At 41.5% G+C, this 18,845-nt stretch overlaps 1 protein-coding gene across 1 annotated transcript in view; it reads right to left on the reverse strand.

The window, feature by feature from the left end:
- Window positions 1-18,845, reverse strand: part of ephb2a (eph receptor B2a) — a gene marked incomplete at both ends in the record, with an annotated part of 141,791 nt that overhangs the window by 66,667 nt on the left and 56,279 nt on the right. The window contains 6 exons of the mRNA XM_080015371.1: window positions 1,830-1,992; window positions 5,778-5,902; window positions 6,878-7,213; window positions 10,089-10,244; window positions 12,787-13,471; window positions 17,110-17,174. Coding sequence (XP_079871497.1) covers window positions 1,830-1,992; window positions 5,778-5,902; window positions 6,878-7,213; window positions 10,089-10,244; window positions 12,787-13,471; window positions 17,110-17,174 — 1,530 coding nt within the window. The remainder of the gene's footprint in view (window positions 1-1,829; window positions 1,993-5,777; window positions 5,903-6,877; window positions 7,214-10,088; window positions 10,245-12,786; window positions 13,472-17,109; window positions 17,175-18,845) is intronic.

Here is an 18,845-nt window from a genome sequence, read left to right on the forward strand (position 1 = left end):
ACCATTTCTGCTTGTGAGCATTGGTTAGGGGTGGCCGAATAGTAGGTTTATGCACAACTGCAAGCCTCTGGAGGATCCTACACCTTGAGGTTTGCGGGACTCCAGAGGCACCAGCAGCTTCAAATACTGAATCAGCCACAAATCTCTTCACAGTACGGTGATCACGCTTAAGTTTTCGTGAAATATCTAATGTTTTCATACCTTGCCCAAGGCGCTATTTGACGCTTTTCATCAGCAGAGAGATCCTTTTTCTTTCCCATATTGCTTGAAACTTGTGGCCTGCTTAATAATGTGGAACGTCCTTCTGAAGTTCCACATATTTCTGAAGCCAGGCTCACCTGGCAAACTAATTATCACAGGTGTCTGAGATTGATTTCAGTGATCCAAAGAGCCCTGAGACACAATACCATCCATGAGTTTAATTGAAAAACAAAAAATGTTATGTTTGACACTTAAATCCAATTTGCATAATAATTTGGAATGCGGTGTATATAGGAGTGCAATTATATATAATTTGGGCCCTCACCATACGAAGCAGCGGGTTTTCGCACATGAGGGGGCTCCCCGAGGGGCACTAGGACCTTGGGGAACTTCCCCGAGAACCTGGCATTGGTGACGTGAATGAGACGTCATCCAGCGGGGTTACAGCACTAATCCATGTTGTGTTTACTCTGTAACTCTCATTTATTTCACCTTATCAATCCACTAAAATTTGTTCCTGAATAATTTGAGGCAAGCAATAATCAACCCAGTTTCTGAATCTTCATTCATATTAGATTTATAAGATTTACAAGTTTTGTGCAAGGGCTCGCTCGCTCTGAGATTTTCTGTTTCATTCAATTCACTTCATAAAATTAAATAAATACATCGACAATAAAAATACAATTTTTATTTTATTATTTATCCCATCACCAGCACATGCATCACTGAAGGTTCAGTCCCTGTCTTGGAGCAGGAGCTGAATGAGTTTCTCAAAACTGAGTTCTAAGAACTACTACAGCACGGACACAATGAAAGAGACGGTTCTTCCAAAAAGTCTTTAGAACGTTGAAAACGCACAATATGGCGAGTTTTGCAATACATTAAGTATTGCAATTACATTTGTTGCAATATTTCACATATATTTTTGGTAAATTATAACACCCGTTACACACGGTTACGCACATTTTTTACATTAGTTTTATTCAATTAAATACATCTACAAAAAAAAAAAGGATTAATTCATTCTTTCAAACCATTTGTTCTTTAAAATCAGAAATGTTTATATTGATTGTATTAGATGTACAGAACATATGTTCCGTTCAAAAACGTACATTTTTCATGAAATAAACGCAGGAATATCCTGTATACACGAGTGGCTTTACGTTTTGAACCACTGCTCCTCGGGTAGACAGATAAAGCATTCCAACTGCTTTTCCACAAATGCAGCTTGGGGGTGTTCCTGGGCACAGGCGCTAAATTACGTCATCGAGGGATATATAATTAAAGCCAGGGTCCGAGCGCGAACCTGTCACGGTTCCTGCATGGCTCAACCACGCCCCATTCACTGGTCTGCTGCCCTCTCCAAGTGGCTCCTACTGTACATCTGAAAATTAGGCTTATTTCCCACAAATGCCTAAGTCATCTCCATGCTGAAAATACTGCGACAACAGTGTCGAGTTGACACAAATATTGAAAACCTAGGATGAGAATATCTTGGAACATGTAAAATAGTTTATTCCTACAGTTTCTACTGTTTTCTTCAAATGAGTGATTCACTGATTTGAAGGATTGATCTGTTTCCAGTCTCGTTTTTGTGCTCCCTTTTGCCCTTGGAGTGTGTTGCATACCTTCTGTCATGGTTTGGAAGTACATCTTCCCGCCGTAGCGTCCAAATCCAGCAACTGTCCTGGCCCGTACTTGGAAGACGTATATAGTTCCGGGTCTGAGGCCACCTATGACCGCATTGTTGGTCTGACTCTTCACCAGAGATGAGTTCCATTCCGCCTGGTTCTGCGGGGACGTAAAGAGGAAATTACGGACTCCTGAGCTTCATACCTCAAAACTAAATACATTATTTAGTACATTATTCATACATTATTTATACATTATTTATCAAAGGTATCACAGTAGATGGAACATTACATTATAGTACATTATGTCATTTAGCGCTTTTGTCCAAAGCCACGTACTTATAAGGTCATTTGTGACAGTATCAAACCAATGTTTAGCTGGCTGTGACAATGTGGGCAGTTTCAGAAATGTGTATTTGTTCAAAGAACAATATTTAACAATAATAATTTAAGACAAGATAATTAATAATCTCTTGAACTTGTACTTAATAAGACTCATAACTTAACATCATAATAATCATAATAATAATACTGCTGCCATGACAACTATACAATTTGACTTTTATAAGGGGGAACTACACAAACAGGTAAATATGGTGGGATATCCAAGAGATACATGTACAGTAGGTAATGGATAGTGAGACTGAATTATTGAAACGGAAGCAACAGGAAGAGTGAGCTAGGACTTAAATGTATGTAAATGTAAATGCTGGGATTTAAATGAATCAAAGCCGCCTCCAGTTTCACCAATTTCATATCCTGAATGGGAGAAAGTAGGATAAACAAAGCACCCACCCGTGATTAACAAACCACCCACACTAGGGTACTAGCTTGCTTCATAATGGAGTGAGGGTAATAATAGTAACCGTACACTTACACCAGAAGTGAGAGGCAGCGACAAAGCGGCCAGAAGTCATTTATTTCCAATGGGAGGTGGCGATGAAGAGCGAAGAAGAGCGACGGAGAGCAACGGAGAGCGACGCGACCTCGGAGACGGGAGAAAGTTGAGGAGTTCAACTTTATGCTAATTAGCTGTGGCGGCGTGCAGTGATAATGCATTTCCACTTGTCTGTTCACTGATAAACCTCAAACAAACCCTTGACTTTGGTTCCTACAAAACTTTTGTTCCCAATGTGGAGGAAAAGCTCATTGTTGCCGGTCCAGACCAATGACTTAGTCTGCTCCTAATACAGCCTCTGTTTGTCAACCTTAGATTTGGTCTGAAACAATTCATACTGTTAACCCACCTCCCCGGAAGAACAATAACATTCGTTGTCTCAAAAGAGTGCAGAAAGTAAGTAATTTATTTTTATACAGACATACAAGGTGCTGTACAAGAAAAACATTAAAGTAAATAGAAATCAAAAATAGAAAAATAGAAACAGTATTAATTTGAATTAGTAATAATATTAAAATATAAAAAAATGCATCCATCCAGTTGAAGATAATTTGTCTGGATAATAACAATAATACAAATAGTAATCACACAAATAAATAAAAACAATAATACAAATAATAATAAAAATAATAATAATAATAATAATAATAATAATAATAATAATATAATGTGCAATTTATATAATATGTGTAATATAATATTATGGATCTTGAATGCATAACTCACTTGTACATTTGAGTAGACTCGACTCGACGCGGTCACGAGTTTTTGTGGACAACTGTTTTTCATATTATTCATAAATCCGGCAAAGTAATGGGGACCACGGAGATAAAATATCAATCAAACAGATCCACAGACATCTAACAGGTAAGAAGTTACATAAACACATACACACACACACCTAGTTTGTAATCTCTAACCACTACAGAGCGATGGAGTCTACACCGCACACTGGACACGGTGCCAATGATTGAATCAGAATCTTCACATTTATAGTACATAGTATGATGATGTCACAAAGCGTCTGACTGTAAATTTAATCTCGTTCATTTTGCTTACGAACAGTGGCGTGTCAGTTAAGTGCAACATGCTGAATACTTGGGGTAAAATTTGGTCGGTCTTTTATAAATTTCTCCTCCGTATGTGGATCGATTTGGATGTAAATTAAACCACGAGATGCTTGTGACAGCGGTTTGAACGACCCCTAAACCATGTTCGTACCTTATGGCATTCTCGTGTTTCAGATACTTTTAGCCGGGTTGGACATAATTGTGACACATTGCAGACTTTAGGTACATTTGGTGACTTTTAAGTTATTTTTTCCGCGTCATTTGGAAGTGAAGAATCAGAACTTCAAAACAAGGTGTCACTTGTGCAAATCAAGCAAATTTTTAAAGCTTTGACTTGTTAATGACAAGGTTGTGGCAAACTGTGATTCTGAGATAATCCCCTTCAAATTTTTAACCCACACTTGGATTTATTCAGCCAGCTCCCAGAATGCAAATGGTTGGATGACCAACACAGCCACATGGCCAATTGACACCCAGCTGAATGGGGACTTGACACCCTGCTGAATGGGGCAATCTCTGCATTGTTCTTGTCTTTTGAGGGAATGTTGAACAGCGTCATCGACACACATCTTTTGTTTTTAAAAAAGACTTCTATTTAACAGTAAGAATATACATGTTTTATAAAAGTGGAAATATTTAGGAGTTTCAAAGTGCGGACAACACAACAAAATTTAGAGTCTATCAATAATATGAGTCTCTGTATATCAGCCTTGGTGTGTCATTTAATATATTAATGTGTGAATGCCAAATATCTTCAAAGTTGTTGGAGTTATGTGGGTTAACACCAACCCTACCCCAGCTACACTCTGAGAGCCTGTTTGGGGCCTCTTTTCATTTTCTTTTCACCCCTGGCTGCATTTGGGTAAACTTAAGAATCTTGTGCATTACTACTTGTTCATAATCTGCATCACCAACCTCAACGGACTTCATCACATCATCAACTTCTTCGGTTGTAACAACAATGAGTGCTTCCTCGGAAAACATGCCATTTCATCGTCACATTCAGGTAGAAATCCTCTGTTTGAAATGTTCGGGAAGTCCGGGATAACGCCGGTATCAGTTTCAGCATCGCTGTCGTTGTCTGCGTCGCTGTCAGAGAACTGATTATCATCGAGGAAAATGAAGTCCAGTATGCGCTGCTTACACTGACTTGGCTCTATCGCACTGGTCAGATTAAGGTCCGCGATATGATTTAGATCTTCCGCCACCCGCTTCTCATAATCCATAACAACACGGAGACTAAAGTTTTCACAGACAAGTGAAAGTCCTGTTTACGGAAGTGACGTCAGCATGACTTCTTCATTGGTATACGTTGGTATAAGCCCCCTCCACAATGATGTCTCCGTGTGCGTGAAAGTAGTACAATTTAAAGGTTGAACTCTATCAAAACACTTTCACATTGTGACTTCACATCACATGGAATATGGAAGAATGATCTTCACCTGGACGGTTGCTTTAAAGGAAACCATCGATCGGCGTTGTTCAGCGCTGTTGAGCGTGTCAGTAAGTTTCCCCATGTAATCTAACGGGAATATTTAACTCCCCCCTTTTTTTCAACTTATTTGGCTGCTCCTGGCAATTTTAGAAATGCGCGACAATGCGGGTTTTGCTGGGGTGGGTCACATATTGTGGTGTTGAATGCATTAGCCGTTTCTGTGATTTTGGTCAAATTTGGTCGGTTTTCCGCTACTTTCTGCTCCGTATGTGGCTCGATTTGGATGAAACTTAAATCACAGGATGTTTGTGACATATCGGTTTAAACAAGACGTGTACTATGTTTGTAGCTTCTGCCGTTGGTCTGCTTCAAATAATTTAGAATGAAAAATGCAGAGAACTTTATTATTAATGTCTGAATAATAATAAAGAAATATAATAACAATAATAATAATAATAATAATAATAATAATAATAATAACACAATATGTCCATATATCTACCATCCATCCTCTATCATATAGACATATACGGCATATATACCTTCTCGTAGTATTTCAGCTCATAGTCCAGAATGAGTCCGTTAGGTTGGTCTGGCTGGGACCAGGACAGAGTGATACTGCTGGGGGCCCTGCTAACTTGGTGAATGATGGATACCGCTGAAGGAGCTGAGGATGACAGAAATGGGGAGATCGCAAGTAAGGATGGAGGGAGCATTGAAAGGAAAGCATCTTACAAGCAGTGAAAGATTCTCTCAGGTATTTCAGGTGTTCGCTTTCTGTTTTAATTAGAATTTTGAATTAGAATATTTAGAATTTCACCTTCAGAGATAATTTTAACAACTTTTTTTTTTTTTTTTACTAAAAAGTTTCAACATGATATTGAAAATTTCTTAGCAGCATCTTGACACCTTTACCCTCATAGAGAATACAAGGAACTATCGATATGCAGATTGTAAACATCCCCCAAACTGTTTGTACATACATGGTACATAGTTCACCTTTCGATACAATCACAATATTTTAGTGTGTTAAAGGTTGAAATTTAAATAACATTACATTATTGCCTGTGACATAAAATATTTTGCTATTACGTGTACATCAAAAATTCAGATTTCAGCGAAGTATGGAGGAACTCTCACTGCTGGAGAGAGAATGTGTGAGAGAAGAGAGAGACTGTGAGAGAATGTGAAAACGCCAAACGAGTTACAAGTAAGATTGACTAAGTTGTGGTCCAAGCCCAGCCTTCAAGAGGAATGGATTATTTTTACTTTGATATAATGACGGTTTGATGAGGAAATTCAATGGTTACGCTCCAGGATAGACGGTAACAGATTTGTTCCAACAGAACGCAATATCTGTTGTTTCTCCAGAAGAGAGGGACAAGGGTGTCTACTCTAACTGCCTCTTCTCTTCATCTTCTCTCCCTCTACTATCCGGGGAACTGATGAGGAAATCCGTAATTTTCCTCAATATCATGACAATAATATATATGAATTTAGTCTCGTCAATACAACTTAAATACATACAAATACATAGTACAATGTAACACATTGTCCATTAGTTGATGTTCATTTGTTTTTGTTTTCACCGGTGTCAATACATGGGTTGATTCACAAGACCCGCAAGAACTCAAGTACCTACCAGCCTGGTTGGTAGTAATATTGACGGATGCGTACTGTGGTGAGTATGGACTCTGGTCCGACACACCGTTGACAGCTTGGATCTCGAAGGTGTACTGGGTGTGAGCTAGGAGGTCCGAGATGTGGACCTGTGTGTCGGTCAGGCCGAGCTGGCGAGGCACAAACCGAACATTGTCACCACAGCGCGTGCAGCCCCCCCGGCCACCGCCGCAGCTCTTGCATATGGTGTTATAGACGATGTCGTCGCGACCGCCACCCTCCTGCGGCGCGTTCCACTCTAGCCTCAAAGACGTCTCATTGACAATGGAGATGACGCTCTGCGGAGCCGACGGAATAGCTGAAACAGAAACACTTAAACTTTTAAATGACCTGCAGAGACCCTGCATAATACAGCAGAACCGTTTTAATCCAAAAACTATACCTTTGGGAACACACTTGCATCGCGGCATCATACCATGTTCAAAGTTCAAAGTTCAAAGTGTTTTATTAGTCAAGTGTACAGTACAATACAAGGTCATTAGGTACAATGAAATTCTTAGGGCATGACAGGCAACAACTACGTAGCGGGCATAAAAAGATAAAAAACAGAGTCGAGTTACAAATAAGAGCAAGAGGTGTATGTAGAGATAAGGGCAATTGGTGTATGTGCGCAGTGTATGTACATAAGATTAAAATACGAAATAGTCCTAAAACTGACACTAAAAATTGGACATTGTAGCAGTAAACAGAAATAGGTCAGTCTATTGCACAAGATATAGATATAAAAATAAAGTTAAGGAGTGCCGGTGGATATATACATGTAGTTGTGGTGATGTACATTTCATTTACATAGGTGACTACAGATGTTGCAAGTTGAGAAGCCTGATGGCCTGAGGGTAAAAACTGTTTGTGAGTCTGGTAGTCCGTGCCCGGATTCTCCAGTAATGTTTACTAGACGGCAGCAGCGTGAACAGTCCGTAGCCTGGGTGGCTGTAGTCCTTTATGATTTTCCGTGCTTTCCTAAGGCATTGTGTGCGGTAGATGCCTTGCATGGAGGGAAGGTGTCAACCAATGATGCGCTCTGCTGTCTTCATCACCCTCTGGAGCGCCTTGCAATCAGCAGCTGAGCAGGTGCCTTACCTGGCAGTGATGCAGCCAGTGAGAATGCTCTAATGGTGCCTCGGTAGAAGCTGGTCAGAGTCCTGACAGACATGCCAAACTTCTTGAGTCTCCTCAGGAAGAATAGGTGCTTTGGGGAAGTTTTTATTGCCGCATCCGATTGCCTGGACCAGGAGAGGTCATCACTGATGAACACACAGAGGAACTTGAAGCAGGAGACTCTCTCCACTTCAGCTCCATTGATGTGGATGGGGGCGTGCCCCCCCCCACTGACGTTTCCTGTAGTCCACGATCATCTCTTTAGTCTTGCAGACGTTGAGAGAGAGGTTGTTATCCTGGCACCATGTTGCCAAGATGCTGACCTTCTCTCTGTAGGAGAACTCCTCGTTGTTGGAGATGAGACCCAGGATGGTGGTGTCGTCCGCAAACTTAAGGATGGTGTTGGTGCTGTGCGTGGCCACACAGTCATGTGTGAACAGGGCGTACAGGAGGGGACTGAGTATGCAGCCCTGCAGGGCTCCGGTGCTCATGGTCAGTGCAGAGGAGGAGAGGTTTCCCATTCTCACCACCTGGGGGCTGCCCGTCAGGAAGTCCAGGATCCAGTTACAGAGGGAGGTGTTAAGACCCAGGATCCTGAGCTTGGGAACAAGCTAAGCGGGCACAATTGTGTTGAATGCTGAGCTGTAATCTACTAACAGCATCCTCACGTATGTGTTGCCCTTGTCCAGGTGGGAGAGGGTGGTGTGCACTTCCAGGGCGATGGCGTCGTCCGTAGATCTGTTCGGGCGATATGCAAATTTAAGGGGGTCCAGGGTGTCAGAAAGGTGGAGCAGATGTGGGTTCTAACTAGCCGCTCAAAGCACTGCATGAGGGTAGAGGTCGGTGCTACGGAGCGATAGTCATTCAGGCAGGTGATTGGTTGTTTCTTCGGTACCGGGACAATGGTTTCTGTTTGAAGCAGGTGGGGACTGTAGCACGCTCTGAGGGCATGGCCTAGAATGCCGTCAGGCCCTGGAGACTTCCGAGAGTTTACTCTTTTAAGAGCTCTCCTCACGTCAGCCGTCAAGAACAGAGTGCAGTCATACTGGTCCTCAGCTAGCCTTGCAGCTGGGATGGTGTTGCTCGCCTCAAACCGTGCATAGAAGGTGTTGAGTTTGTCGGGAAGAAAGGCGGCTGGCTGGGCATCACTCCTGTTTCTCCCTCTGTAGTCTGTGATGGTGCGCAGTCCACACCACATATGTCTGGGGTCGGAACTGTGGTAGTCCGACTCCAGCTTGTCCCTGTAGGCTCTTTTGGCATCTCTGATGGCTTTCTGAAGGTCATATCTGTACTTCCTCAAGACCTCCAGGTCCCCAGAGCTACAGGCGGACGGCCGTGCTCTGAGTTTAGCACGGACATCACCATTAACCCAGGGCTTCTGGTTGGGGAAAGTCCTGACCTTGACTCATGGGACGACGTCATCAATGCACTTGGAGATGTAGGCTGAGACCGAGTCTGTGTATGCATCAATATCCCCATCAGCTGCAACACAGAACATCTGCCAGTCCGTGGTTTAGAAACAGTCCTAAAGAGTGGCAGTGGATTTCTCACTCCAGCGTTGGACTGTCCGACAAACCGGTTTTCCTTGCTTTAATCGCTGTCTGTAGGTCGGTAGGAGAAGAATGGAGGTGTGATCCGCCTTACCAAAGGCAGGGCATATGCGGCATGCATGTTTTTTTCCCCATTAACTAGCTAGCAATCACTGCAAGAAGTAGGCCTAAGCTAGACTAGGCTACACAAATGGCTTCCAAAAAAGAAACGTTTCAGAGAAAAACTGAGAATTCAATGATACTTTCCATTATCATTTTTGGAAATATCCAGGCAGAGGTAAGCTCTTTATTGTCCATTTTCCTGTGCAGCGATACCTTTTGGTGTAAACAGCCATAGCTTGTTTATCAGTACGTGGTCAATATAGATAGGCATGAAAGGCCTTGAATATTTTTTGTCTCTCTCAAAAAATGGCTCTTACAGTACTCAAGGTTGCTCTAGCGGCCCTGATCTCTAAGTGGTTGGATGTTTATGGAAACAGGCATTGATTAGGTTACTCCTTCTCCTGTAAATGTACGTGTACACACTTGTGCAGGGCATCTGGGGTGGGTCGGAGTCTGTGCGGTAGTAGCCATTGCGGCACACACAGTTGGTAGCTCCCTCGTTGGTGGTGCGGCTGTTGATAGGGCACTGAAGACACCTGTGGTCGCCCTGCGCAGCCTTGAAGAACCCCGACACACACGCTGCACATGAGGGTGGATAAGGGATGATGGTGGATAAAATAGACATGAAGATTCAAATGGATAAAAGATTCTGTATGAATAGAGATAAGTGTTATTTTTCATTTTTTACTCAATTTTTTATATTATTATTATTATTATTATTATTAAGAATAATAATATTAATAATAATAATAATAATGTTATGCTAATCATCTGTAGATAGATACCAATAATCACCATGACAAATTCCTAGTGCCTATTAGTTCTTCGTTAATCTAATTCTGATTCTGAAAAAAGGGTAGGTGCATGGATGAAACTTTATGACCACCACCAGTATTTGTTTATTGAATAGCTAATAGCTAATAGCTTGTGTAGCTATACATTTTTTTCTTTGGCGCTCCCTGCTGCAATACAGTGAATCCACAGTTACCGCAATGCTGTTTTTGACAAATTTCAAACTCATATTTAGCAAAAGGTGATGTTGTGTAGCTACAGAGCGATTTCCCATCTGTACATGAAAATACTCTCTGATGTTCTACCAATTTCACTGAAGATAGATAAATGTTCGGCCACACAAGTCGGGCCTTTGCCATCTCATCGCATAAAGGTCAACTCATCGATGGGACATCTAACAGGATGACCTCCAGACCTTGTCATATCCATAGTACACCATGGTCTGAGACTGTGTTTGTTTCCATCAACTGAAACCGCCGTGGAGCAGTTCCATAACTGCATTCCATTATTGATTTTTCAAAGCAAAGTTCAGCAACAACTAATTTTCTATCAATAGTGTAAAATAGGAGCTAATGGCGTTTTTCACTGAGTTAACAGCTCCCTTTGAGGGTGTAATGTAAATGTCAAAGTAAGCCTTTGAGAGGAAGAGGTTAAAGCATACAGATTTCAAGGTATTGTGAAATCAGATTTCTGTTAGAAATTGGTTTTCATGTTTGTTCTCTGGGATCAGCTCTGAAGGTTTTGGTTGTGCTAATAATCAAAGTTAAAAATACTGCGGTGGACTTTTACTTCTGACCATGCATACATGCATAGTGACAATCCTTAACTACTGCCACTGACAGTGCACAGGCATGCGCAGTGGCCCTCATTACCACTACCAATACCATATGGGACTGCCCAGTGACTAACCCCCCTGGCATGTTAATGCATGTTCAGTGGTATTCTATACAGGCCTCCATCGTGGCTACCAATCATCTCTAATTACCACCAACAATACACACGGGACTGCCCAGTAGCAAATCCAAATTGCATCATTAATGCATGCTCTGTACAGGTCTTCTCTGTGGAGAACATTCCTAACTATCATAAAACCGTGGAGGGACACCTCCTGTTTTCTTCTCATCCGTCAGAACTGATCTCAGATTCTAAAAGAAGTGACCTGAAGTGAGGTTAAAGAGCTGTTTCCAATATTGGGTTCCTCTATTCTTAATGTTTACAATCTCTCTACTCTGGCACTGTACCTTTGACTTTTAAGACAACAACAAAGAAACAGATCATTGATCCTACGTTTCTTTAGTCATTAATTTAAATAATTGTCTATTTAAATAATTCCAGTCTGGATTTAGAGCACTCCACTGAGACTGTGCTCACAAAACTAATAGTATAAAGTCTATTACGTTTACTAGCAATATATTTCCTACAACTCTTCTGTACTAGTATTAATTGACTTAAGCACAGCTTTTGATACTGTTGACCATAACCTTCTGCTAGATTACGTTGAAGCGCGCATTGGGATGAGAGGGTTGGCTCATTCCTCATTTAGTTCTACTAGTGTGAACACAATATGTAATTCATTGCAATGTGACCTCTGAGTATTGTAATATTAACCCCAGGGGACTGTACTCGACCGCCTGTTATTTCGTACAGAGAGACTTGACTTCATGCAGTTGATTTGGCTACAAATCCTCCAACTCCATCTCTACCAGCCTGTTATGTTGTTTGCCAGCCATGTTCTCCCACCAAATCTGTATACTTTAACCTCTTCCTCTCAAAGGCTTCCTCCATTACATCCACAATCGGAACTGTTAACTAAAAAATCAACAATTTGCTCCCTCTCCAAAAACTGCCCCAATTTTGTCTTTAACATGTGAAGAATTGTAAAGTTGTAAAGTAAAGCAAGATCAAGGTGTGTGTACCAGCCAAACCTAAATTGACAGATAAAGGCCGGGCCTGGTTTTAAACTTTTAATTAACTCCTCTGACTTTGCAGCCCAATCAATAGGTACTATGAAATGGTTAACCCTCAATGGCATTCCTCCACAGAAGGGAGTGGGAGTCAGTTCTTTGTAATGGAGGAAGGATCACAATTTTAATCGATAGACCAGGGGTAAATTTTGTTCCCTGTATCTTCTGTCTTGCTTGCAGAGGTTTTGAAATTTGCTTAACATAGTCCAATGTGAACTTTTTAAAATTCTAAATCCAAAATACATTAACCTTTTTTCTTATGAATTTTTCATTTATCCTTCACATAAATAGAAATCAGAAGCTCTTGGTGTCCATCCAACTTTGCGTTCACTCACTAATGAACAGCTATGAGCAGGCTTCCTTACCTCTGCAGACTGTGCCATTCTCTACAGCCTCATATCCAGCTTTGCACATGCACCGGCCAATTGGCACCATCCACTCCCCATCCCCGTTGCAGTAGAGCTTAATGGGAACATCCACTTCCTCCCCATTGGGCACGCACACCCCCCTTGCCGCCACCAGGGACGTGCTCTCCGCCCCGGACAGCGTCTCAGGGAAGACGGCACCGTTCATCACAACCCCGGGACACTTCCTGTAGAAGACTCGTACTGCGATCAGCGACATGCAGGCTCCGTAATCCTGGAAGGCCAAATAGAAGCCGTTCCGCGACACAGGACCGAAACTACGGACTTCACTGTTGATCTTCATGATGCGCCCTCCCAGATCTACCTGGGAGAAGCTCTCGTCGGCCGCGATAGTGTCCACTTTGGTCCAGGGATTCTCCATCCAGGCTGGGGAGGATTTGGTGGCTGTGTCCGAGTCAGATTCATAGTAATACAGGTTGAAGGTCTCCTTGCAGGACCCAGGCACACTGGGTATCGAGCTGCAGTCCCGCACCGAGAACTTCATCTGGACGTGAATGCGCTGGGCTCCACGTCTGCGGATGTACTTGGTGCGCACCCAGTTGTTCTGACTACTGTCAAAGACGTTGCATACCTGATAGGTACGAATGGTGTTCATGTTCTCATCGTAGCCACTCACCTCTTCCCACTAAAAGAGACAGAGCAGAGTAGCCAATCATCCGTCTGAAAATGCAGTTGCTCCTGACCTGGTAGGCAAAGTGTTAGTGTGTTTTCATCCAGACTAATCTTGACAGTTCTGGTATGCATAGAATTCCCCAGGAGAAAAGTCCAATATAACTTAAAAGGGCGCATACAAGGGCTTGAAGATATGTTTTTATTATATTGATCGATGTCAATAATTTTCACAATGTATATTTATTAATAATTATAATAATGCTCAATTTACAGTTTTAAGTTTATTATCATGGCCTACAGTTAAACACTGAATAAAAAAAATAAAATAAATATGTAAACAAAAAAATAGATAAATAAATAAATTCAATAAAATATAATATATAGATATTATATCGATTTAAATATACAATATAATAATCATTGTCGTCTGAGAACAGTGTGAAAAGTTCGCGAATCTGTGATTTGCAATTATATGCTGGGAAGTTTTCAGTCAGCGGATTCTTTCTTTAATTGCTCTCCTTTTTGGGGGGATGGGGGCCGCGCCATGCTTGGGTTTGGAGGAGGGCGAGTTCAACTTCAAGTTGGTGTTTCAGGAGGGCCTGCTGCGACAGCTCCAGGGGGGATTATCCCCGCTGCATGCTGTCACATGGTTGTTCCACTGCTGTGCGATAGGCTGTTCACATCACATGTTGGCTTGAGGAAACCAAACTCAAAAAACTGTATAGAAAATAAATCTCATACATTAATCACAGTTATCATTGAAGATTTTATCGTGAAAATGATTGAGATTGTTTTATCACCCACTCCTGGCACATACTCATACACTACTCACAAAAAGTTAGGGATATTCGGCTTTCGGGTGAAATTTCAGGATGAAGATAAAATGCACTATAACCTTTACAGGCAAACTTAATTTGACCTTCTCTAAACTTTTGAATGCACATGTCCAACTGTTCAATGTTTCAGTACTTTTTGCACAACTTGCTGTTCTCTAACAAGGAGCTGAATGGCAAAATTCACAACAGGTGTTTGATCCATGAATCGACCAATACATTTCCTGGTTCAATTCAAACTGGTATTTAAACAGTCCTCTTCATCATGCTGTTCACATTTTGCTATCATGAGACCAAGACGACACCTAACAATTGATCAACAGTACCTCGCCATTGCGAGGCTTCAAACAGGATGTTCTTAGAAGGAAGTGGCCACTGAGCCACTGTCACAGAGTGTCATCAGCAGGCTGCAACAGAGATACAGAGAGACTGGAGGAGTGACAGAAAGGCATAGAAGTGGACGTCCTTTGGCCACATCCCACACTGATGACCGCTTCATTGTGAACAGTGCCCTGCGGAACCGAATGATGAATGCCACTCAACTCCAGGCACATTTAAGGGAGGTGAGAGGCACCCAAGTGTCACATCAGACCATTCAAAACCGTTTACATCAGCGTGGTCTGCGTGCTAGACGACCTGCAAGGGTACCTGACCACACCACCAGGCACAGCCATCATCGTCTTGCATTTACGCTGGACGAGGGACCAGTGGGCCTCAGTGCTGTTCTCTAATGAAAGTCGATTCACGTTGAGTAGAAATGATGGCCGCCAATGATGTTGGAGACGTCAAGGAGGGCGCTATGCATCAGCTACTGTTGTCACCAGACGAGCCTTCGGTGGTGGTGGTGTTACAGTGTGGGCAGGTGTGTCTAGTCAATACAGAACTGCCCTACACTTTGTGAATGGTACAGTGACAAGCCCATACTACCTGAATAACATCATTAATCCAGTCATTGTGCCCCTGCATGAACAACACAGGCCTCATTTCATCTTCATGGACGACAATGCTCCAGCTCATCGAGGTCGCATCATTAGGGAACGGCTGCTGGAGACTGGGGTACCTCAAATGGAGTGGCCAGCACTTTGTCCAGACCTGAATCCCACAGAAAACCTATGGGATCAGCTGAGTCGCCGTGTAGAGGCTCGTAACTCTGTACCCCAGAACCTCAATGACCTGAGGGCCACCCTTCAAGAAGAGTGGGGTTCCATGCCTCAGCAAACAATAAATCAACTTGTGAACAGCATGAGACGTCGTTGTCAAGCTGTACTTGATGCTCAAGGGCACATGACAAGTTATTGAGACATTGACATTTTTGGTTGTGGTATACCCACCACTGTTGTTGGCTTTTGTTTTAATACATTGTTTGAGATGAGGAAATCACCATTGTATGCTTCTACTTAAATGCCCTACTTTCATGATATAATATCACTGTAGTGTGAACTTTTTACATTTTCCATAAATGTCACCTGAAAGTCAAATATCCCTAACTTTTTGTGAGTAGTGTATACTCACTTAATCACTTAGAGCCAATACTAATACTTACGCACTGGTGCTTCTCGTGATTTCATGAGAAGTAGCAACGACAGCAATTTAAAGTGACATAAGTTGACATTTCATACATTAATAATGATAATTTCACTGAACCCTCTTGACTGATAAACAGTACGTTCCATAAAGGCAAACATAAAATGCTAAGTCACGTATAATCAGCACACATGGCAGCATGTAAGCTATTTTCCTCAATATATTAGTTGTAGAGCTTTTGCAACACTCCTAAAGGAAGGAATCCTGCACTTTGCAGATTAATTTGTTAAAGCCAGTCCTCATCTCTTGTCTAGCACTGAAAGGATAGGCTTGTTAATTCTCAACCAGGTGTACAGGCATCTGCAAAGTGGTACTTGAACCAACCCTCCCACCCCCAACTTATCTGTCTCTCTGTCTATCTCTCCATGTCTCCCCATCTTGGTTCCTCTGATCATCACTATTAACCATTCTAGAGTTTGTTGTTTTTATTTAGTATAATCAAACTTCATATTCTAATATGTCTTCAAAGTATTCCATAATTGTGAAATCTTGTGACTAGTTAGGTATATAATTAAGTGATTTGTAGTTGTATTTGTAGTTTCATCGAGGAGGTTATTACTGCCATCGAGCTGGAATAAATGTTTGTGCTATTGTCAATTAAAGGCAGAGTAAATTACAATGACGTCACAATAATTTAGAAGATTGTGTTTAATTCACATGTTATTCATCATTCATATATTCATTGTAATCAGATCATTTGTATTGTAATACATTTCCAATTATTCAAGAAGTACGGTTCCTGTGGTTATTTCCTTACTGGTTTAAATTCATGGTTTAAGAAGTTTCATTCTTTAGATATTTAGTAATTTGGCCATAAATATAGAGTTACTATTCCTATTCTACGGGTGGTGCCCCTTTTCGAGATATTTATATACTTTGTATTTTGTACTTTGTACATGTTTTTAGTCCAAATTAACACACTACACGGGACTTATCAAAATGACAGATTACATAATTTATAATTTTGCGTTGCACAATCTTGTTGAACCACTATCAGTAAACGTACCACTCTGCTGCAGCTTCTCACCGGGCTTAAATGCAGTGCAGCATTTAGAAAAGCGTTCCGAGAGGTTGAAAATGGTGAACCTATTCTTTAAGAATAATAGGTACTCATATAATTGGACAAGCCATAACTTGATGAATTTGATTCTTTATTTTTTATTTATTTTAATATTTTGTACATTTTAATTATATATACATTTTATAGCCTCTGAAGTGGGTGTTCCTCACTCACCCCCTGCAATGGGTAGATCGTCCATCCCAGTTCTGCTGTTGCGGTAGTTGAATCCATCAGTACTTCTACGGAACAAAAAACAAAAAAAAAGCTTTATATTTAATTCCTTATACCATACCAGACTGCACGGAGAGAGCAACACAGAATTGTTGTGGTTTTTAAACTACAGTCTCTTATGTGTTACTATCTTCACCATCCACCATCCATACGCATGCTTTAGTTCGGTTTGATTCCGAACTATCTAGGCATCATTAAACTTTGTTTCCCATCATTTAAGAACATGTACTGCATAGTATGTAATACATAGTACACCATTTTGTAGGTTTGATAGGTATGCTGGAGGAATGTGATGTTAACATCACTCTTCAGTAAAGGATAAAGACAATGTATCAGACTGTGATACATTGTCTTACTGTGTGACATCTTCTACTCTCCCCACCCCTCTCACCACTTTCAACTCAAGTAATCACGCTGAATTGAACGTTTCTCTAAAACCACCAAACACATTAAACGATGGCTATCATGCCCCATCTCGGAATATCTCTTCCAACCCAAAAAATGTTCAGCAGGGAGCCTGGCCCATAATCTCCAAATCCTGCTCATCCTCGGTCTCAAAAACGTTTTAACTATTAACACCTTCCGTTCTTGTTAGGATGGTAGACATTTCTAAGTAGTGGTGTACGTGAGATGGAGGTACCATGGAGATGATCCCTCCGGGTGCCTTGGCGGTTTAGATTATTTAAACGTGCTTTCTCCATCTGTGACTCGTGGTACAAAACACTCTCTGTGTTGTGTCTTCTCAATATTTAATACTGGATCGCGTGTGTGGTAGTGGGGAGTGGTTTTGGCTCCATCTGCAGATGGGGAAAACCAGCATTGGCAACTGGAAGGGGACGCAGTTGCAGGAGATTGAGGTTATTAGCAGTCTTTAAAAGCTGTGGTGGTTTCACCTCTCGCTCTCTCTCTCCTGACAGCGAGGCTGTGCTCCCATTCTACAGTTCACCTAACGTTTATAACCTATAGGTTTGTCTGAAAAGACAAACGTCTTGATTCCGTGGTCCATCTCTACCCTGCAACCGACAAGAGACTTGTTACAGCGTGGTTCCGACTTAGGATCCATCAATGTCACTGACCTTTAAGTATTGGAGGATAACAAGATCCCGTCCATTACCTTTACTGGACTATATAGACTTTCAATTTACATTTGACTGCAATAACTGACTAACTACCTTTTTTTTGCTCAGTTGAGGACATCTAATGTGCAAAAATGCAAGAAGATATGTTTGACACAGCATGAGTTGATTTAACATGCACATATCACATAGCCACATTAAGAAAAAATAGCTCTGGATTGAGTATCTGAGACAGTCGTGCGCACGCGTAGTGTTATTTTTATCCAGATTTTGATGCACATTCAAAGGACATGGGAAAACCAAGTTGAACGGATACATATGCTTCCAATGTATTACAGATATTTCTGCAGGGATCATGTCCTTATTTGCTGAACCGTGCTTTCCTTTGAGATTGTCCCCAGGGAGATGCAAAGATTCCATCCAAACAGCCATTTCAAAAGGTTCTCTGGGGATGTTGTAGAAATATGCCAGGCTCGTCTCACCCCCTTTTCGGCTCTTCTGTATACAGCAATGAGCAGCAAATGGAAGGGTATAGTAGAAGAGACAGTGGTCCAAGACAACGGTGACTGAGCAGATGACATTGACTTCTGGGCTTTCCAAAAA

Source organism: Zeus faber (assembly GCF_960531495.2).
Source record: "Zeus faber genome assembly, chromosome: 15".
NCBI classification, from domain to species: domain Eukaryota; kingdom Metazoa; phylum Chordata; class Actinopteri; order Zeiformes; family Zeidae; genus Zeus; species Zeus faber.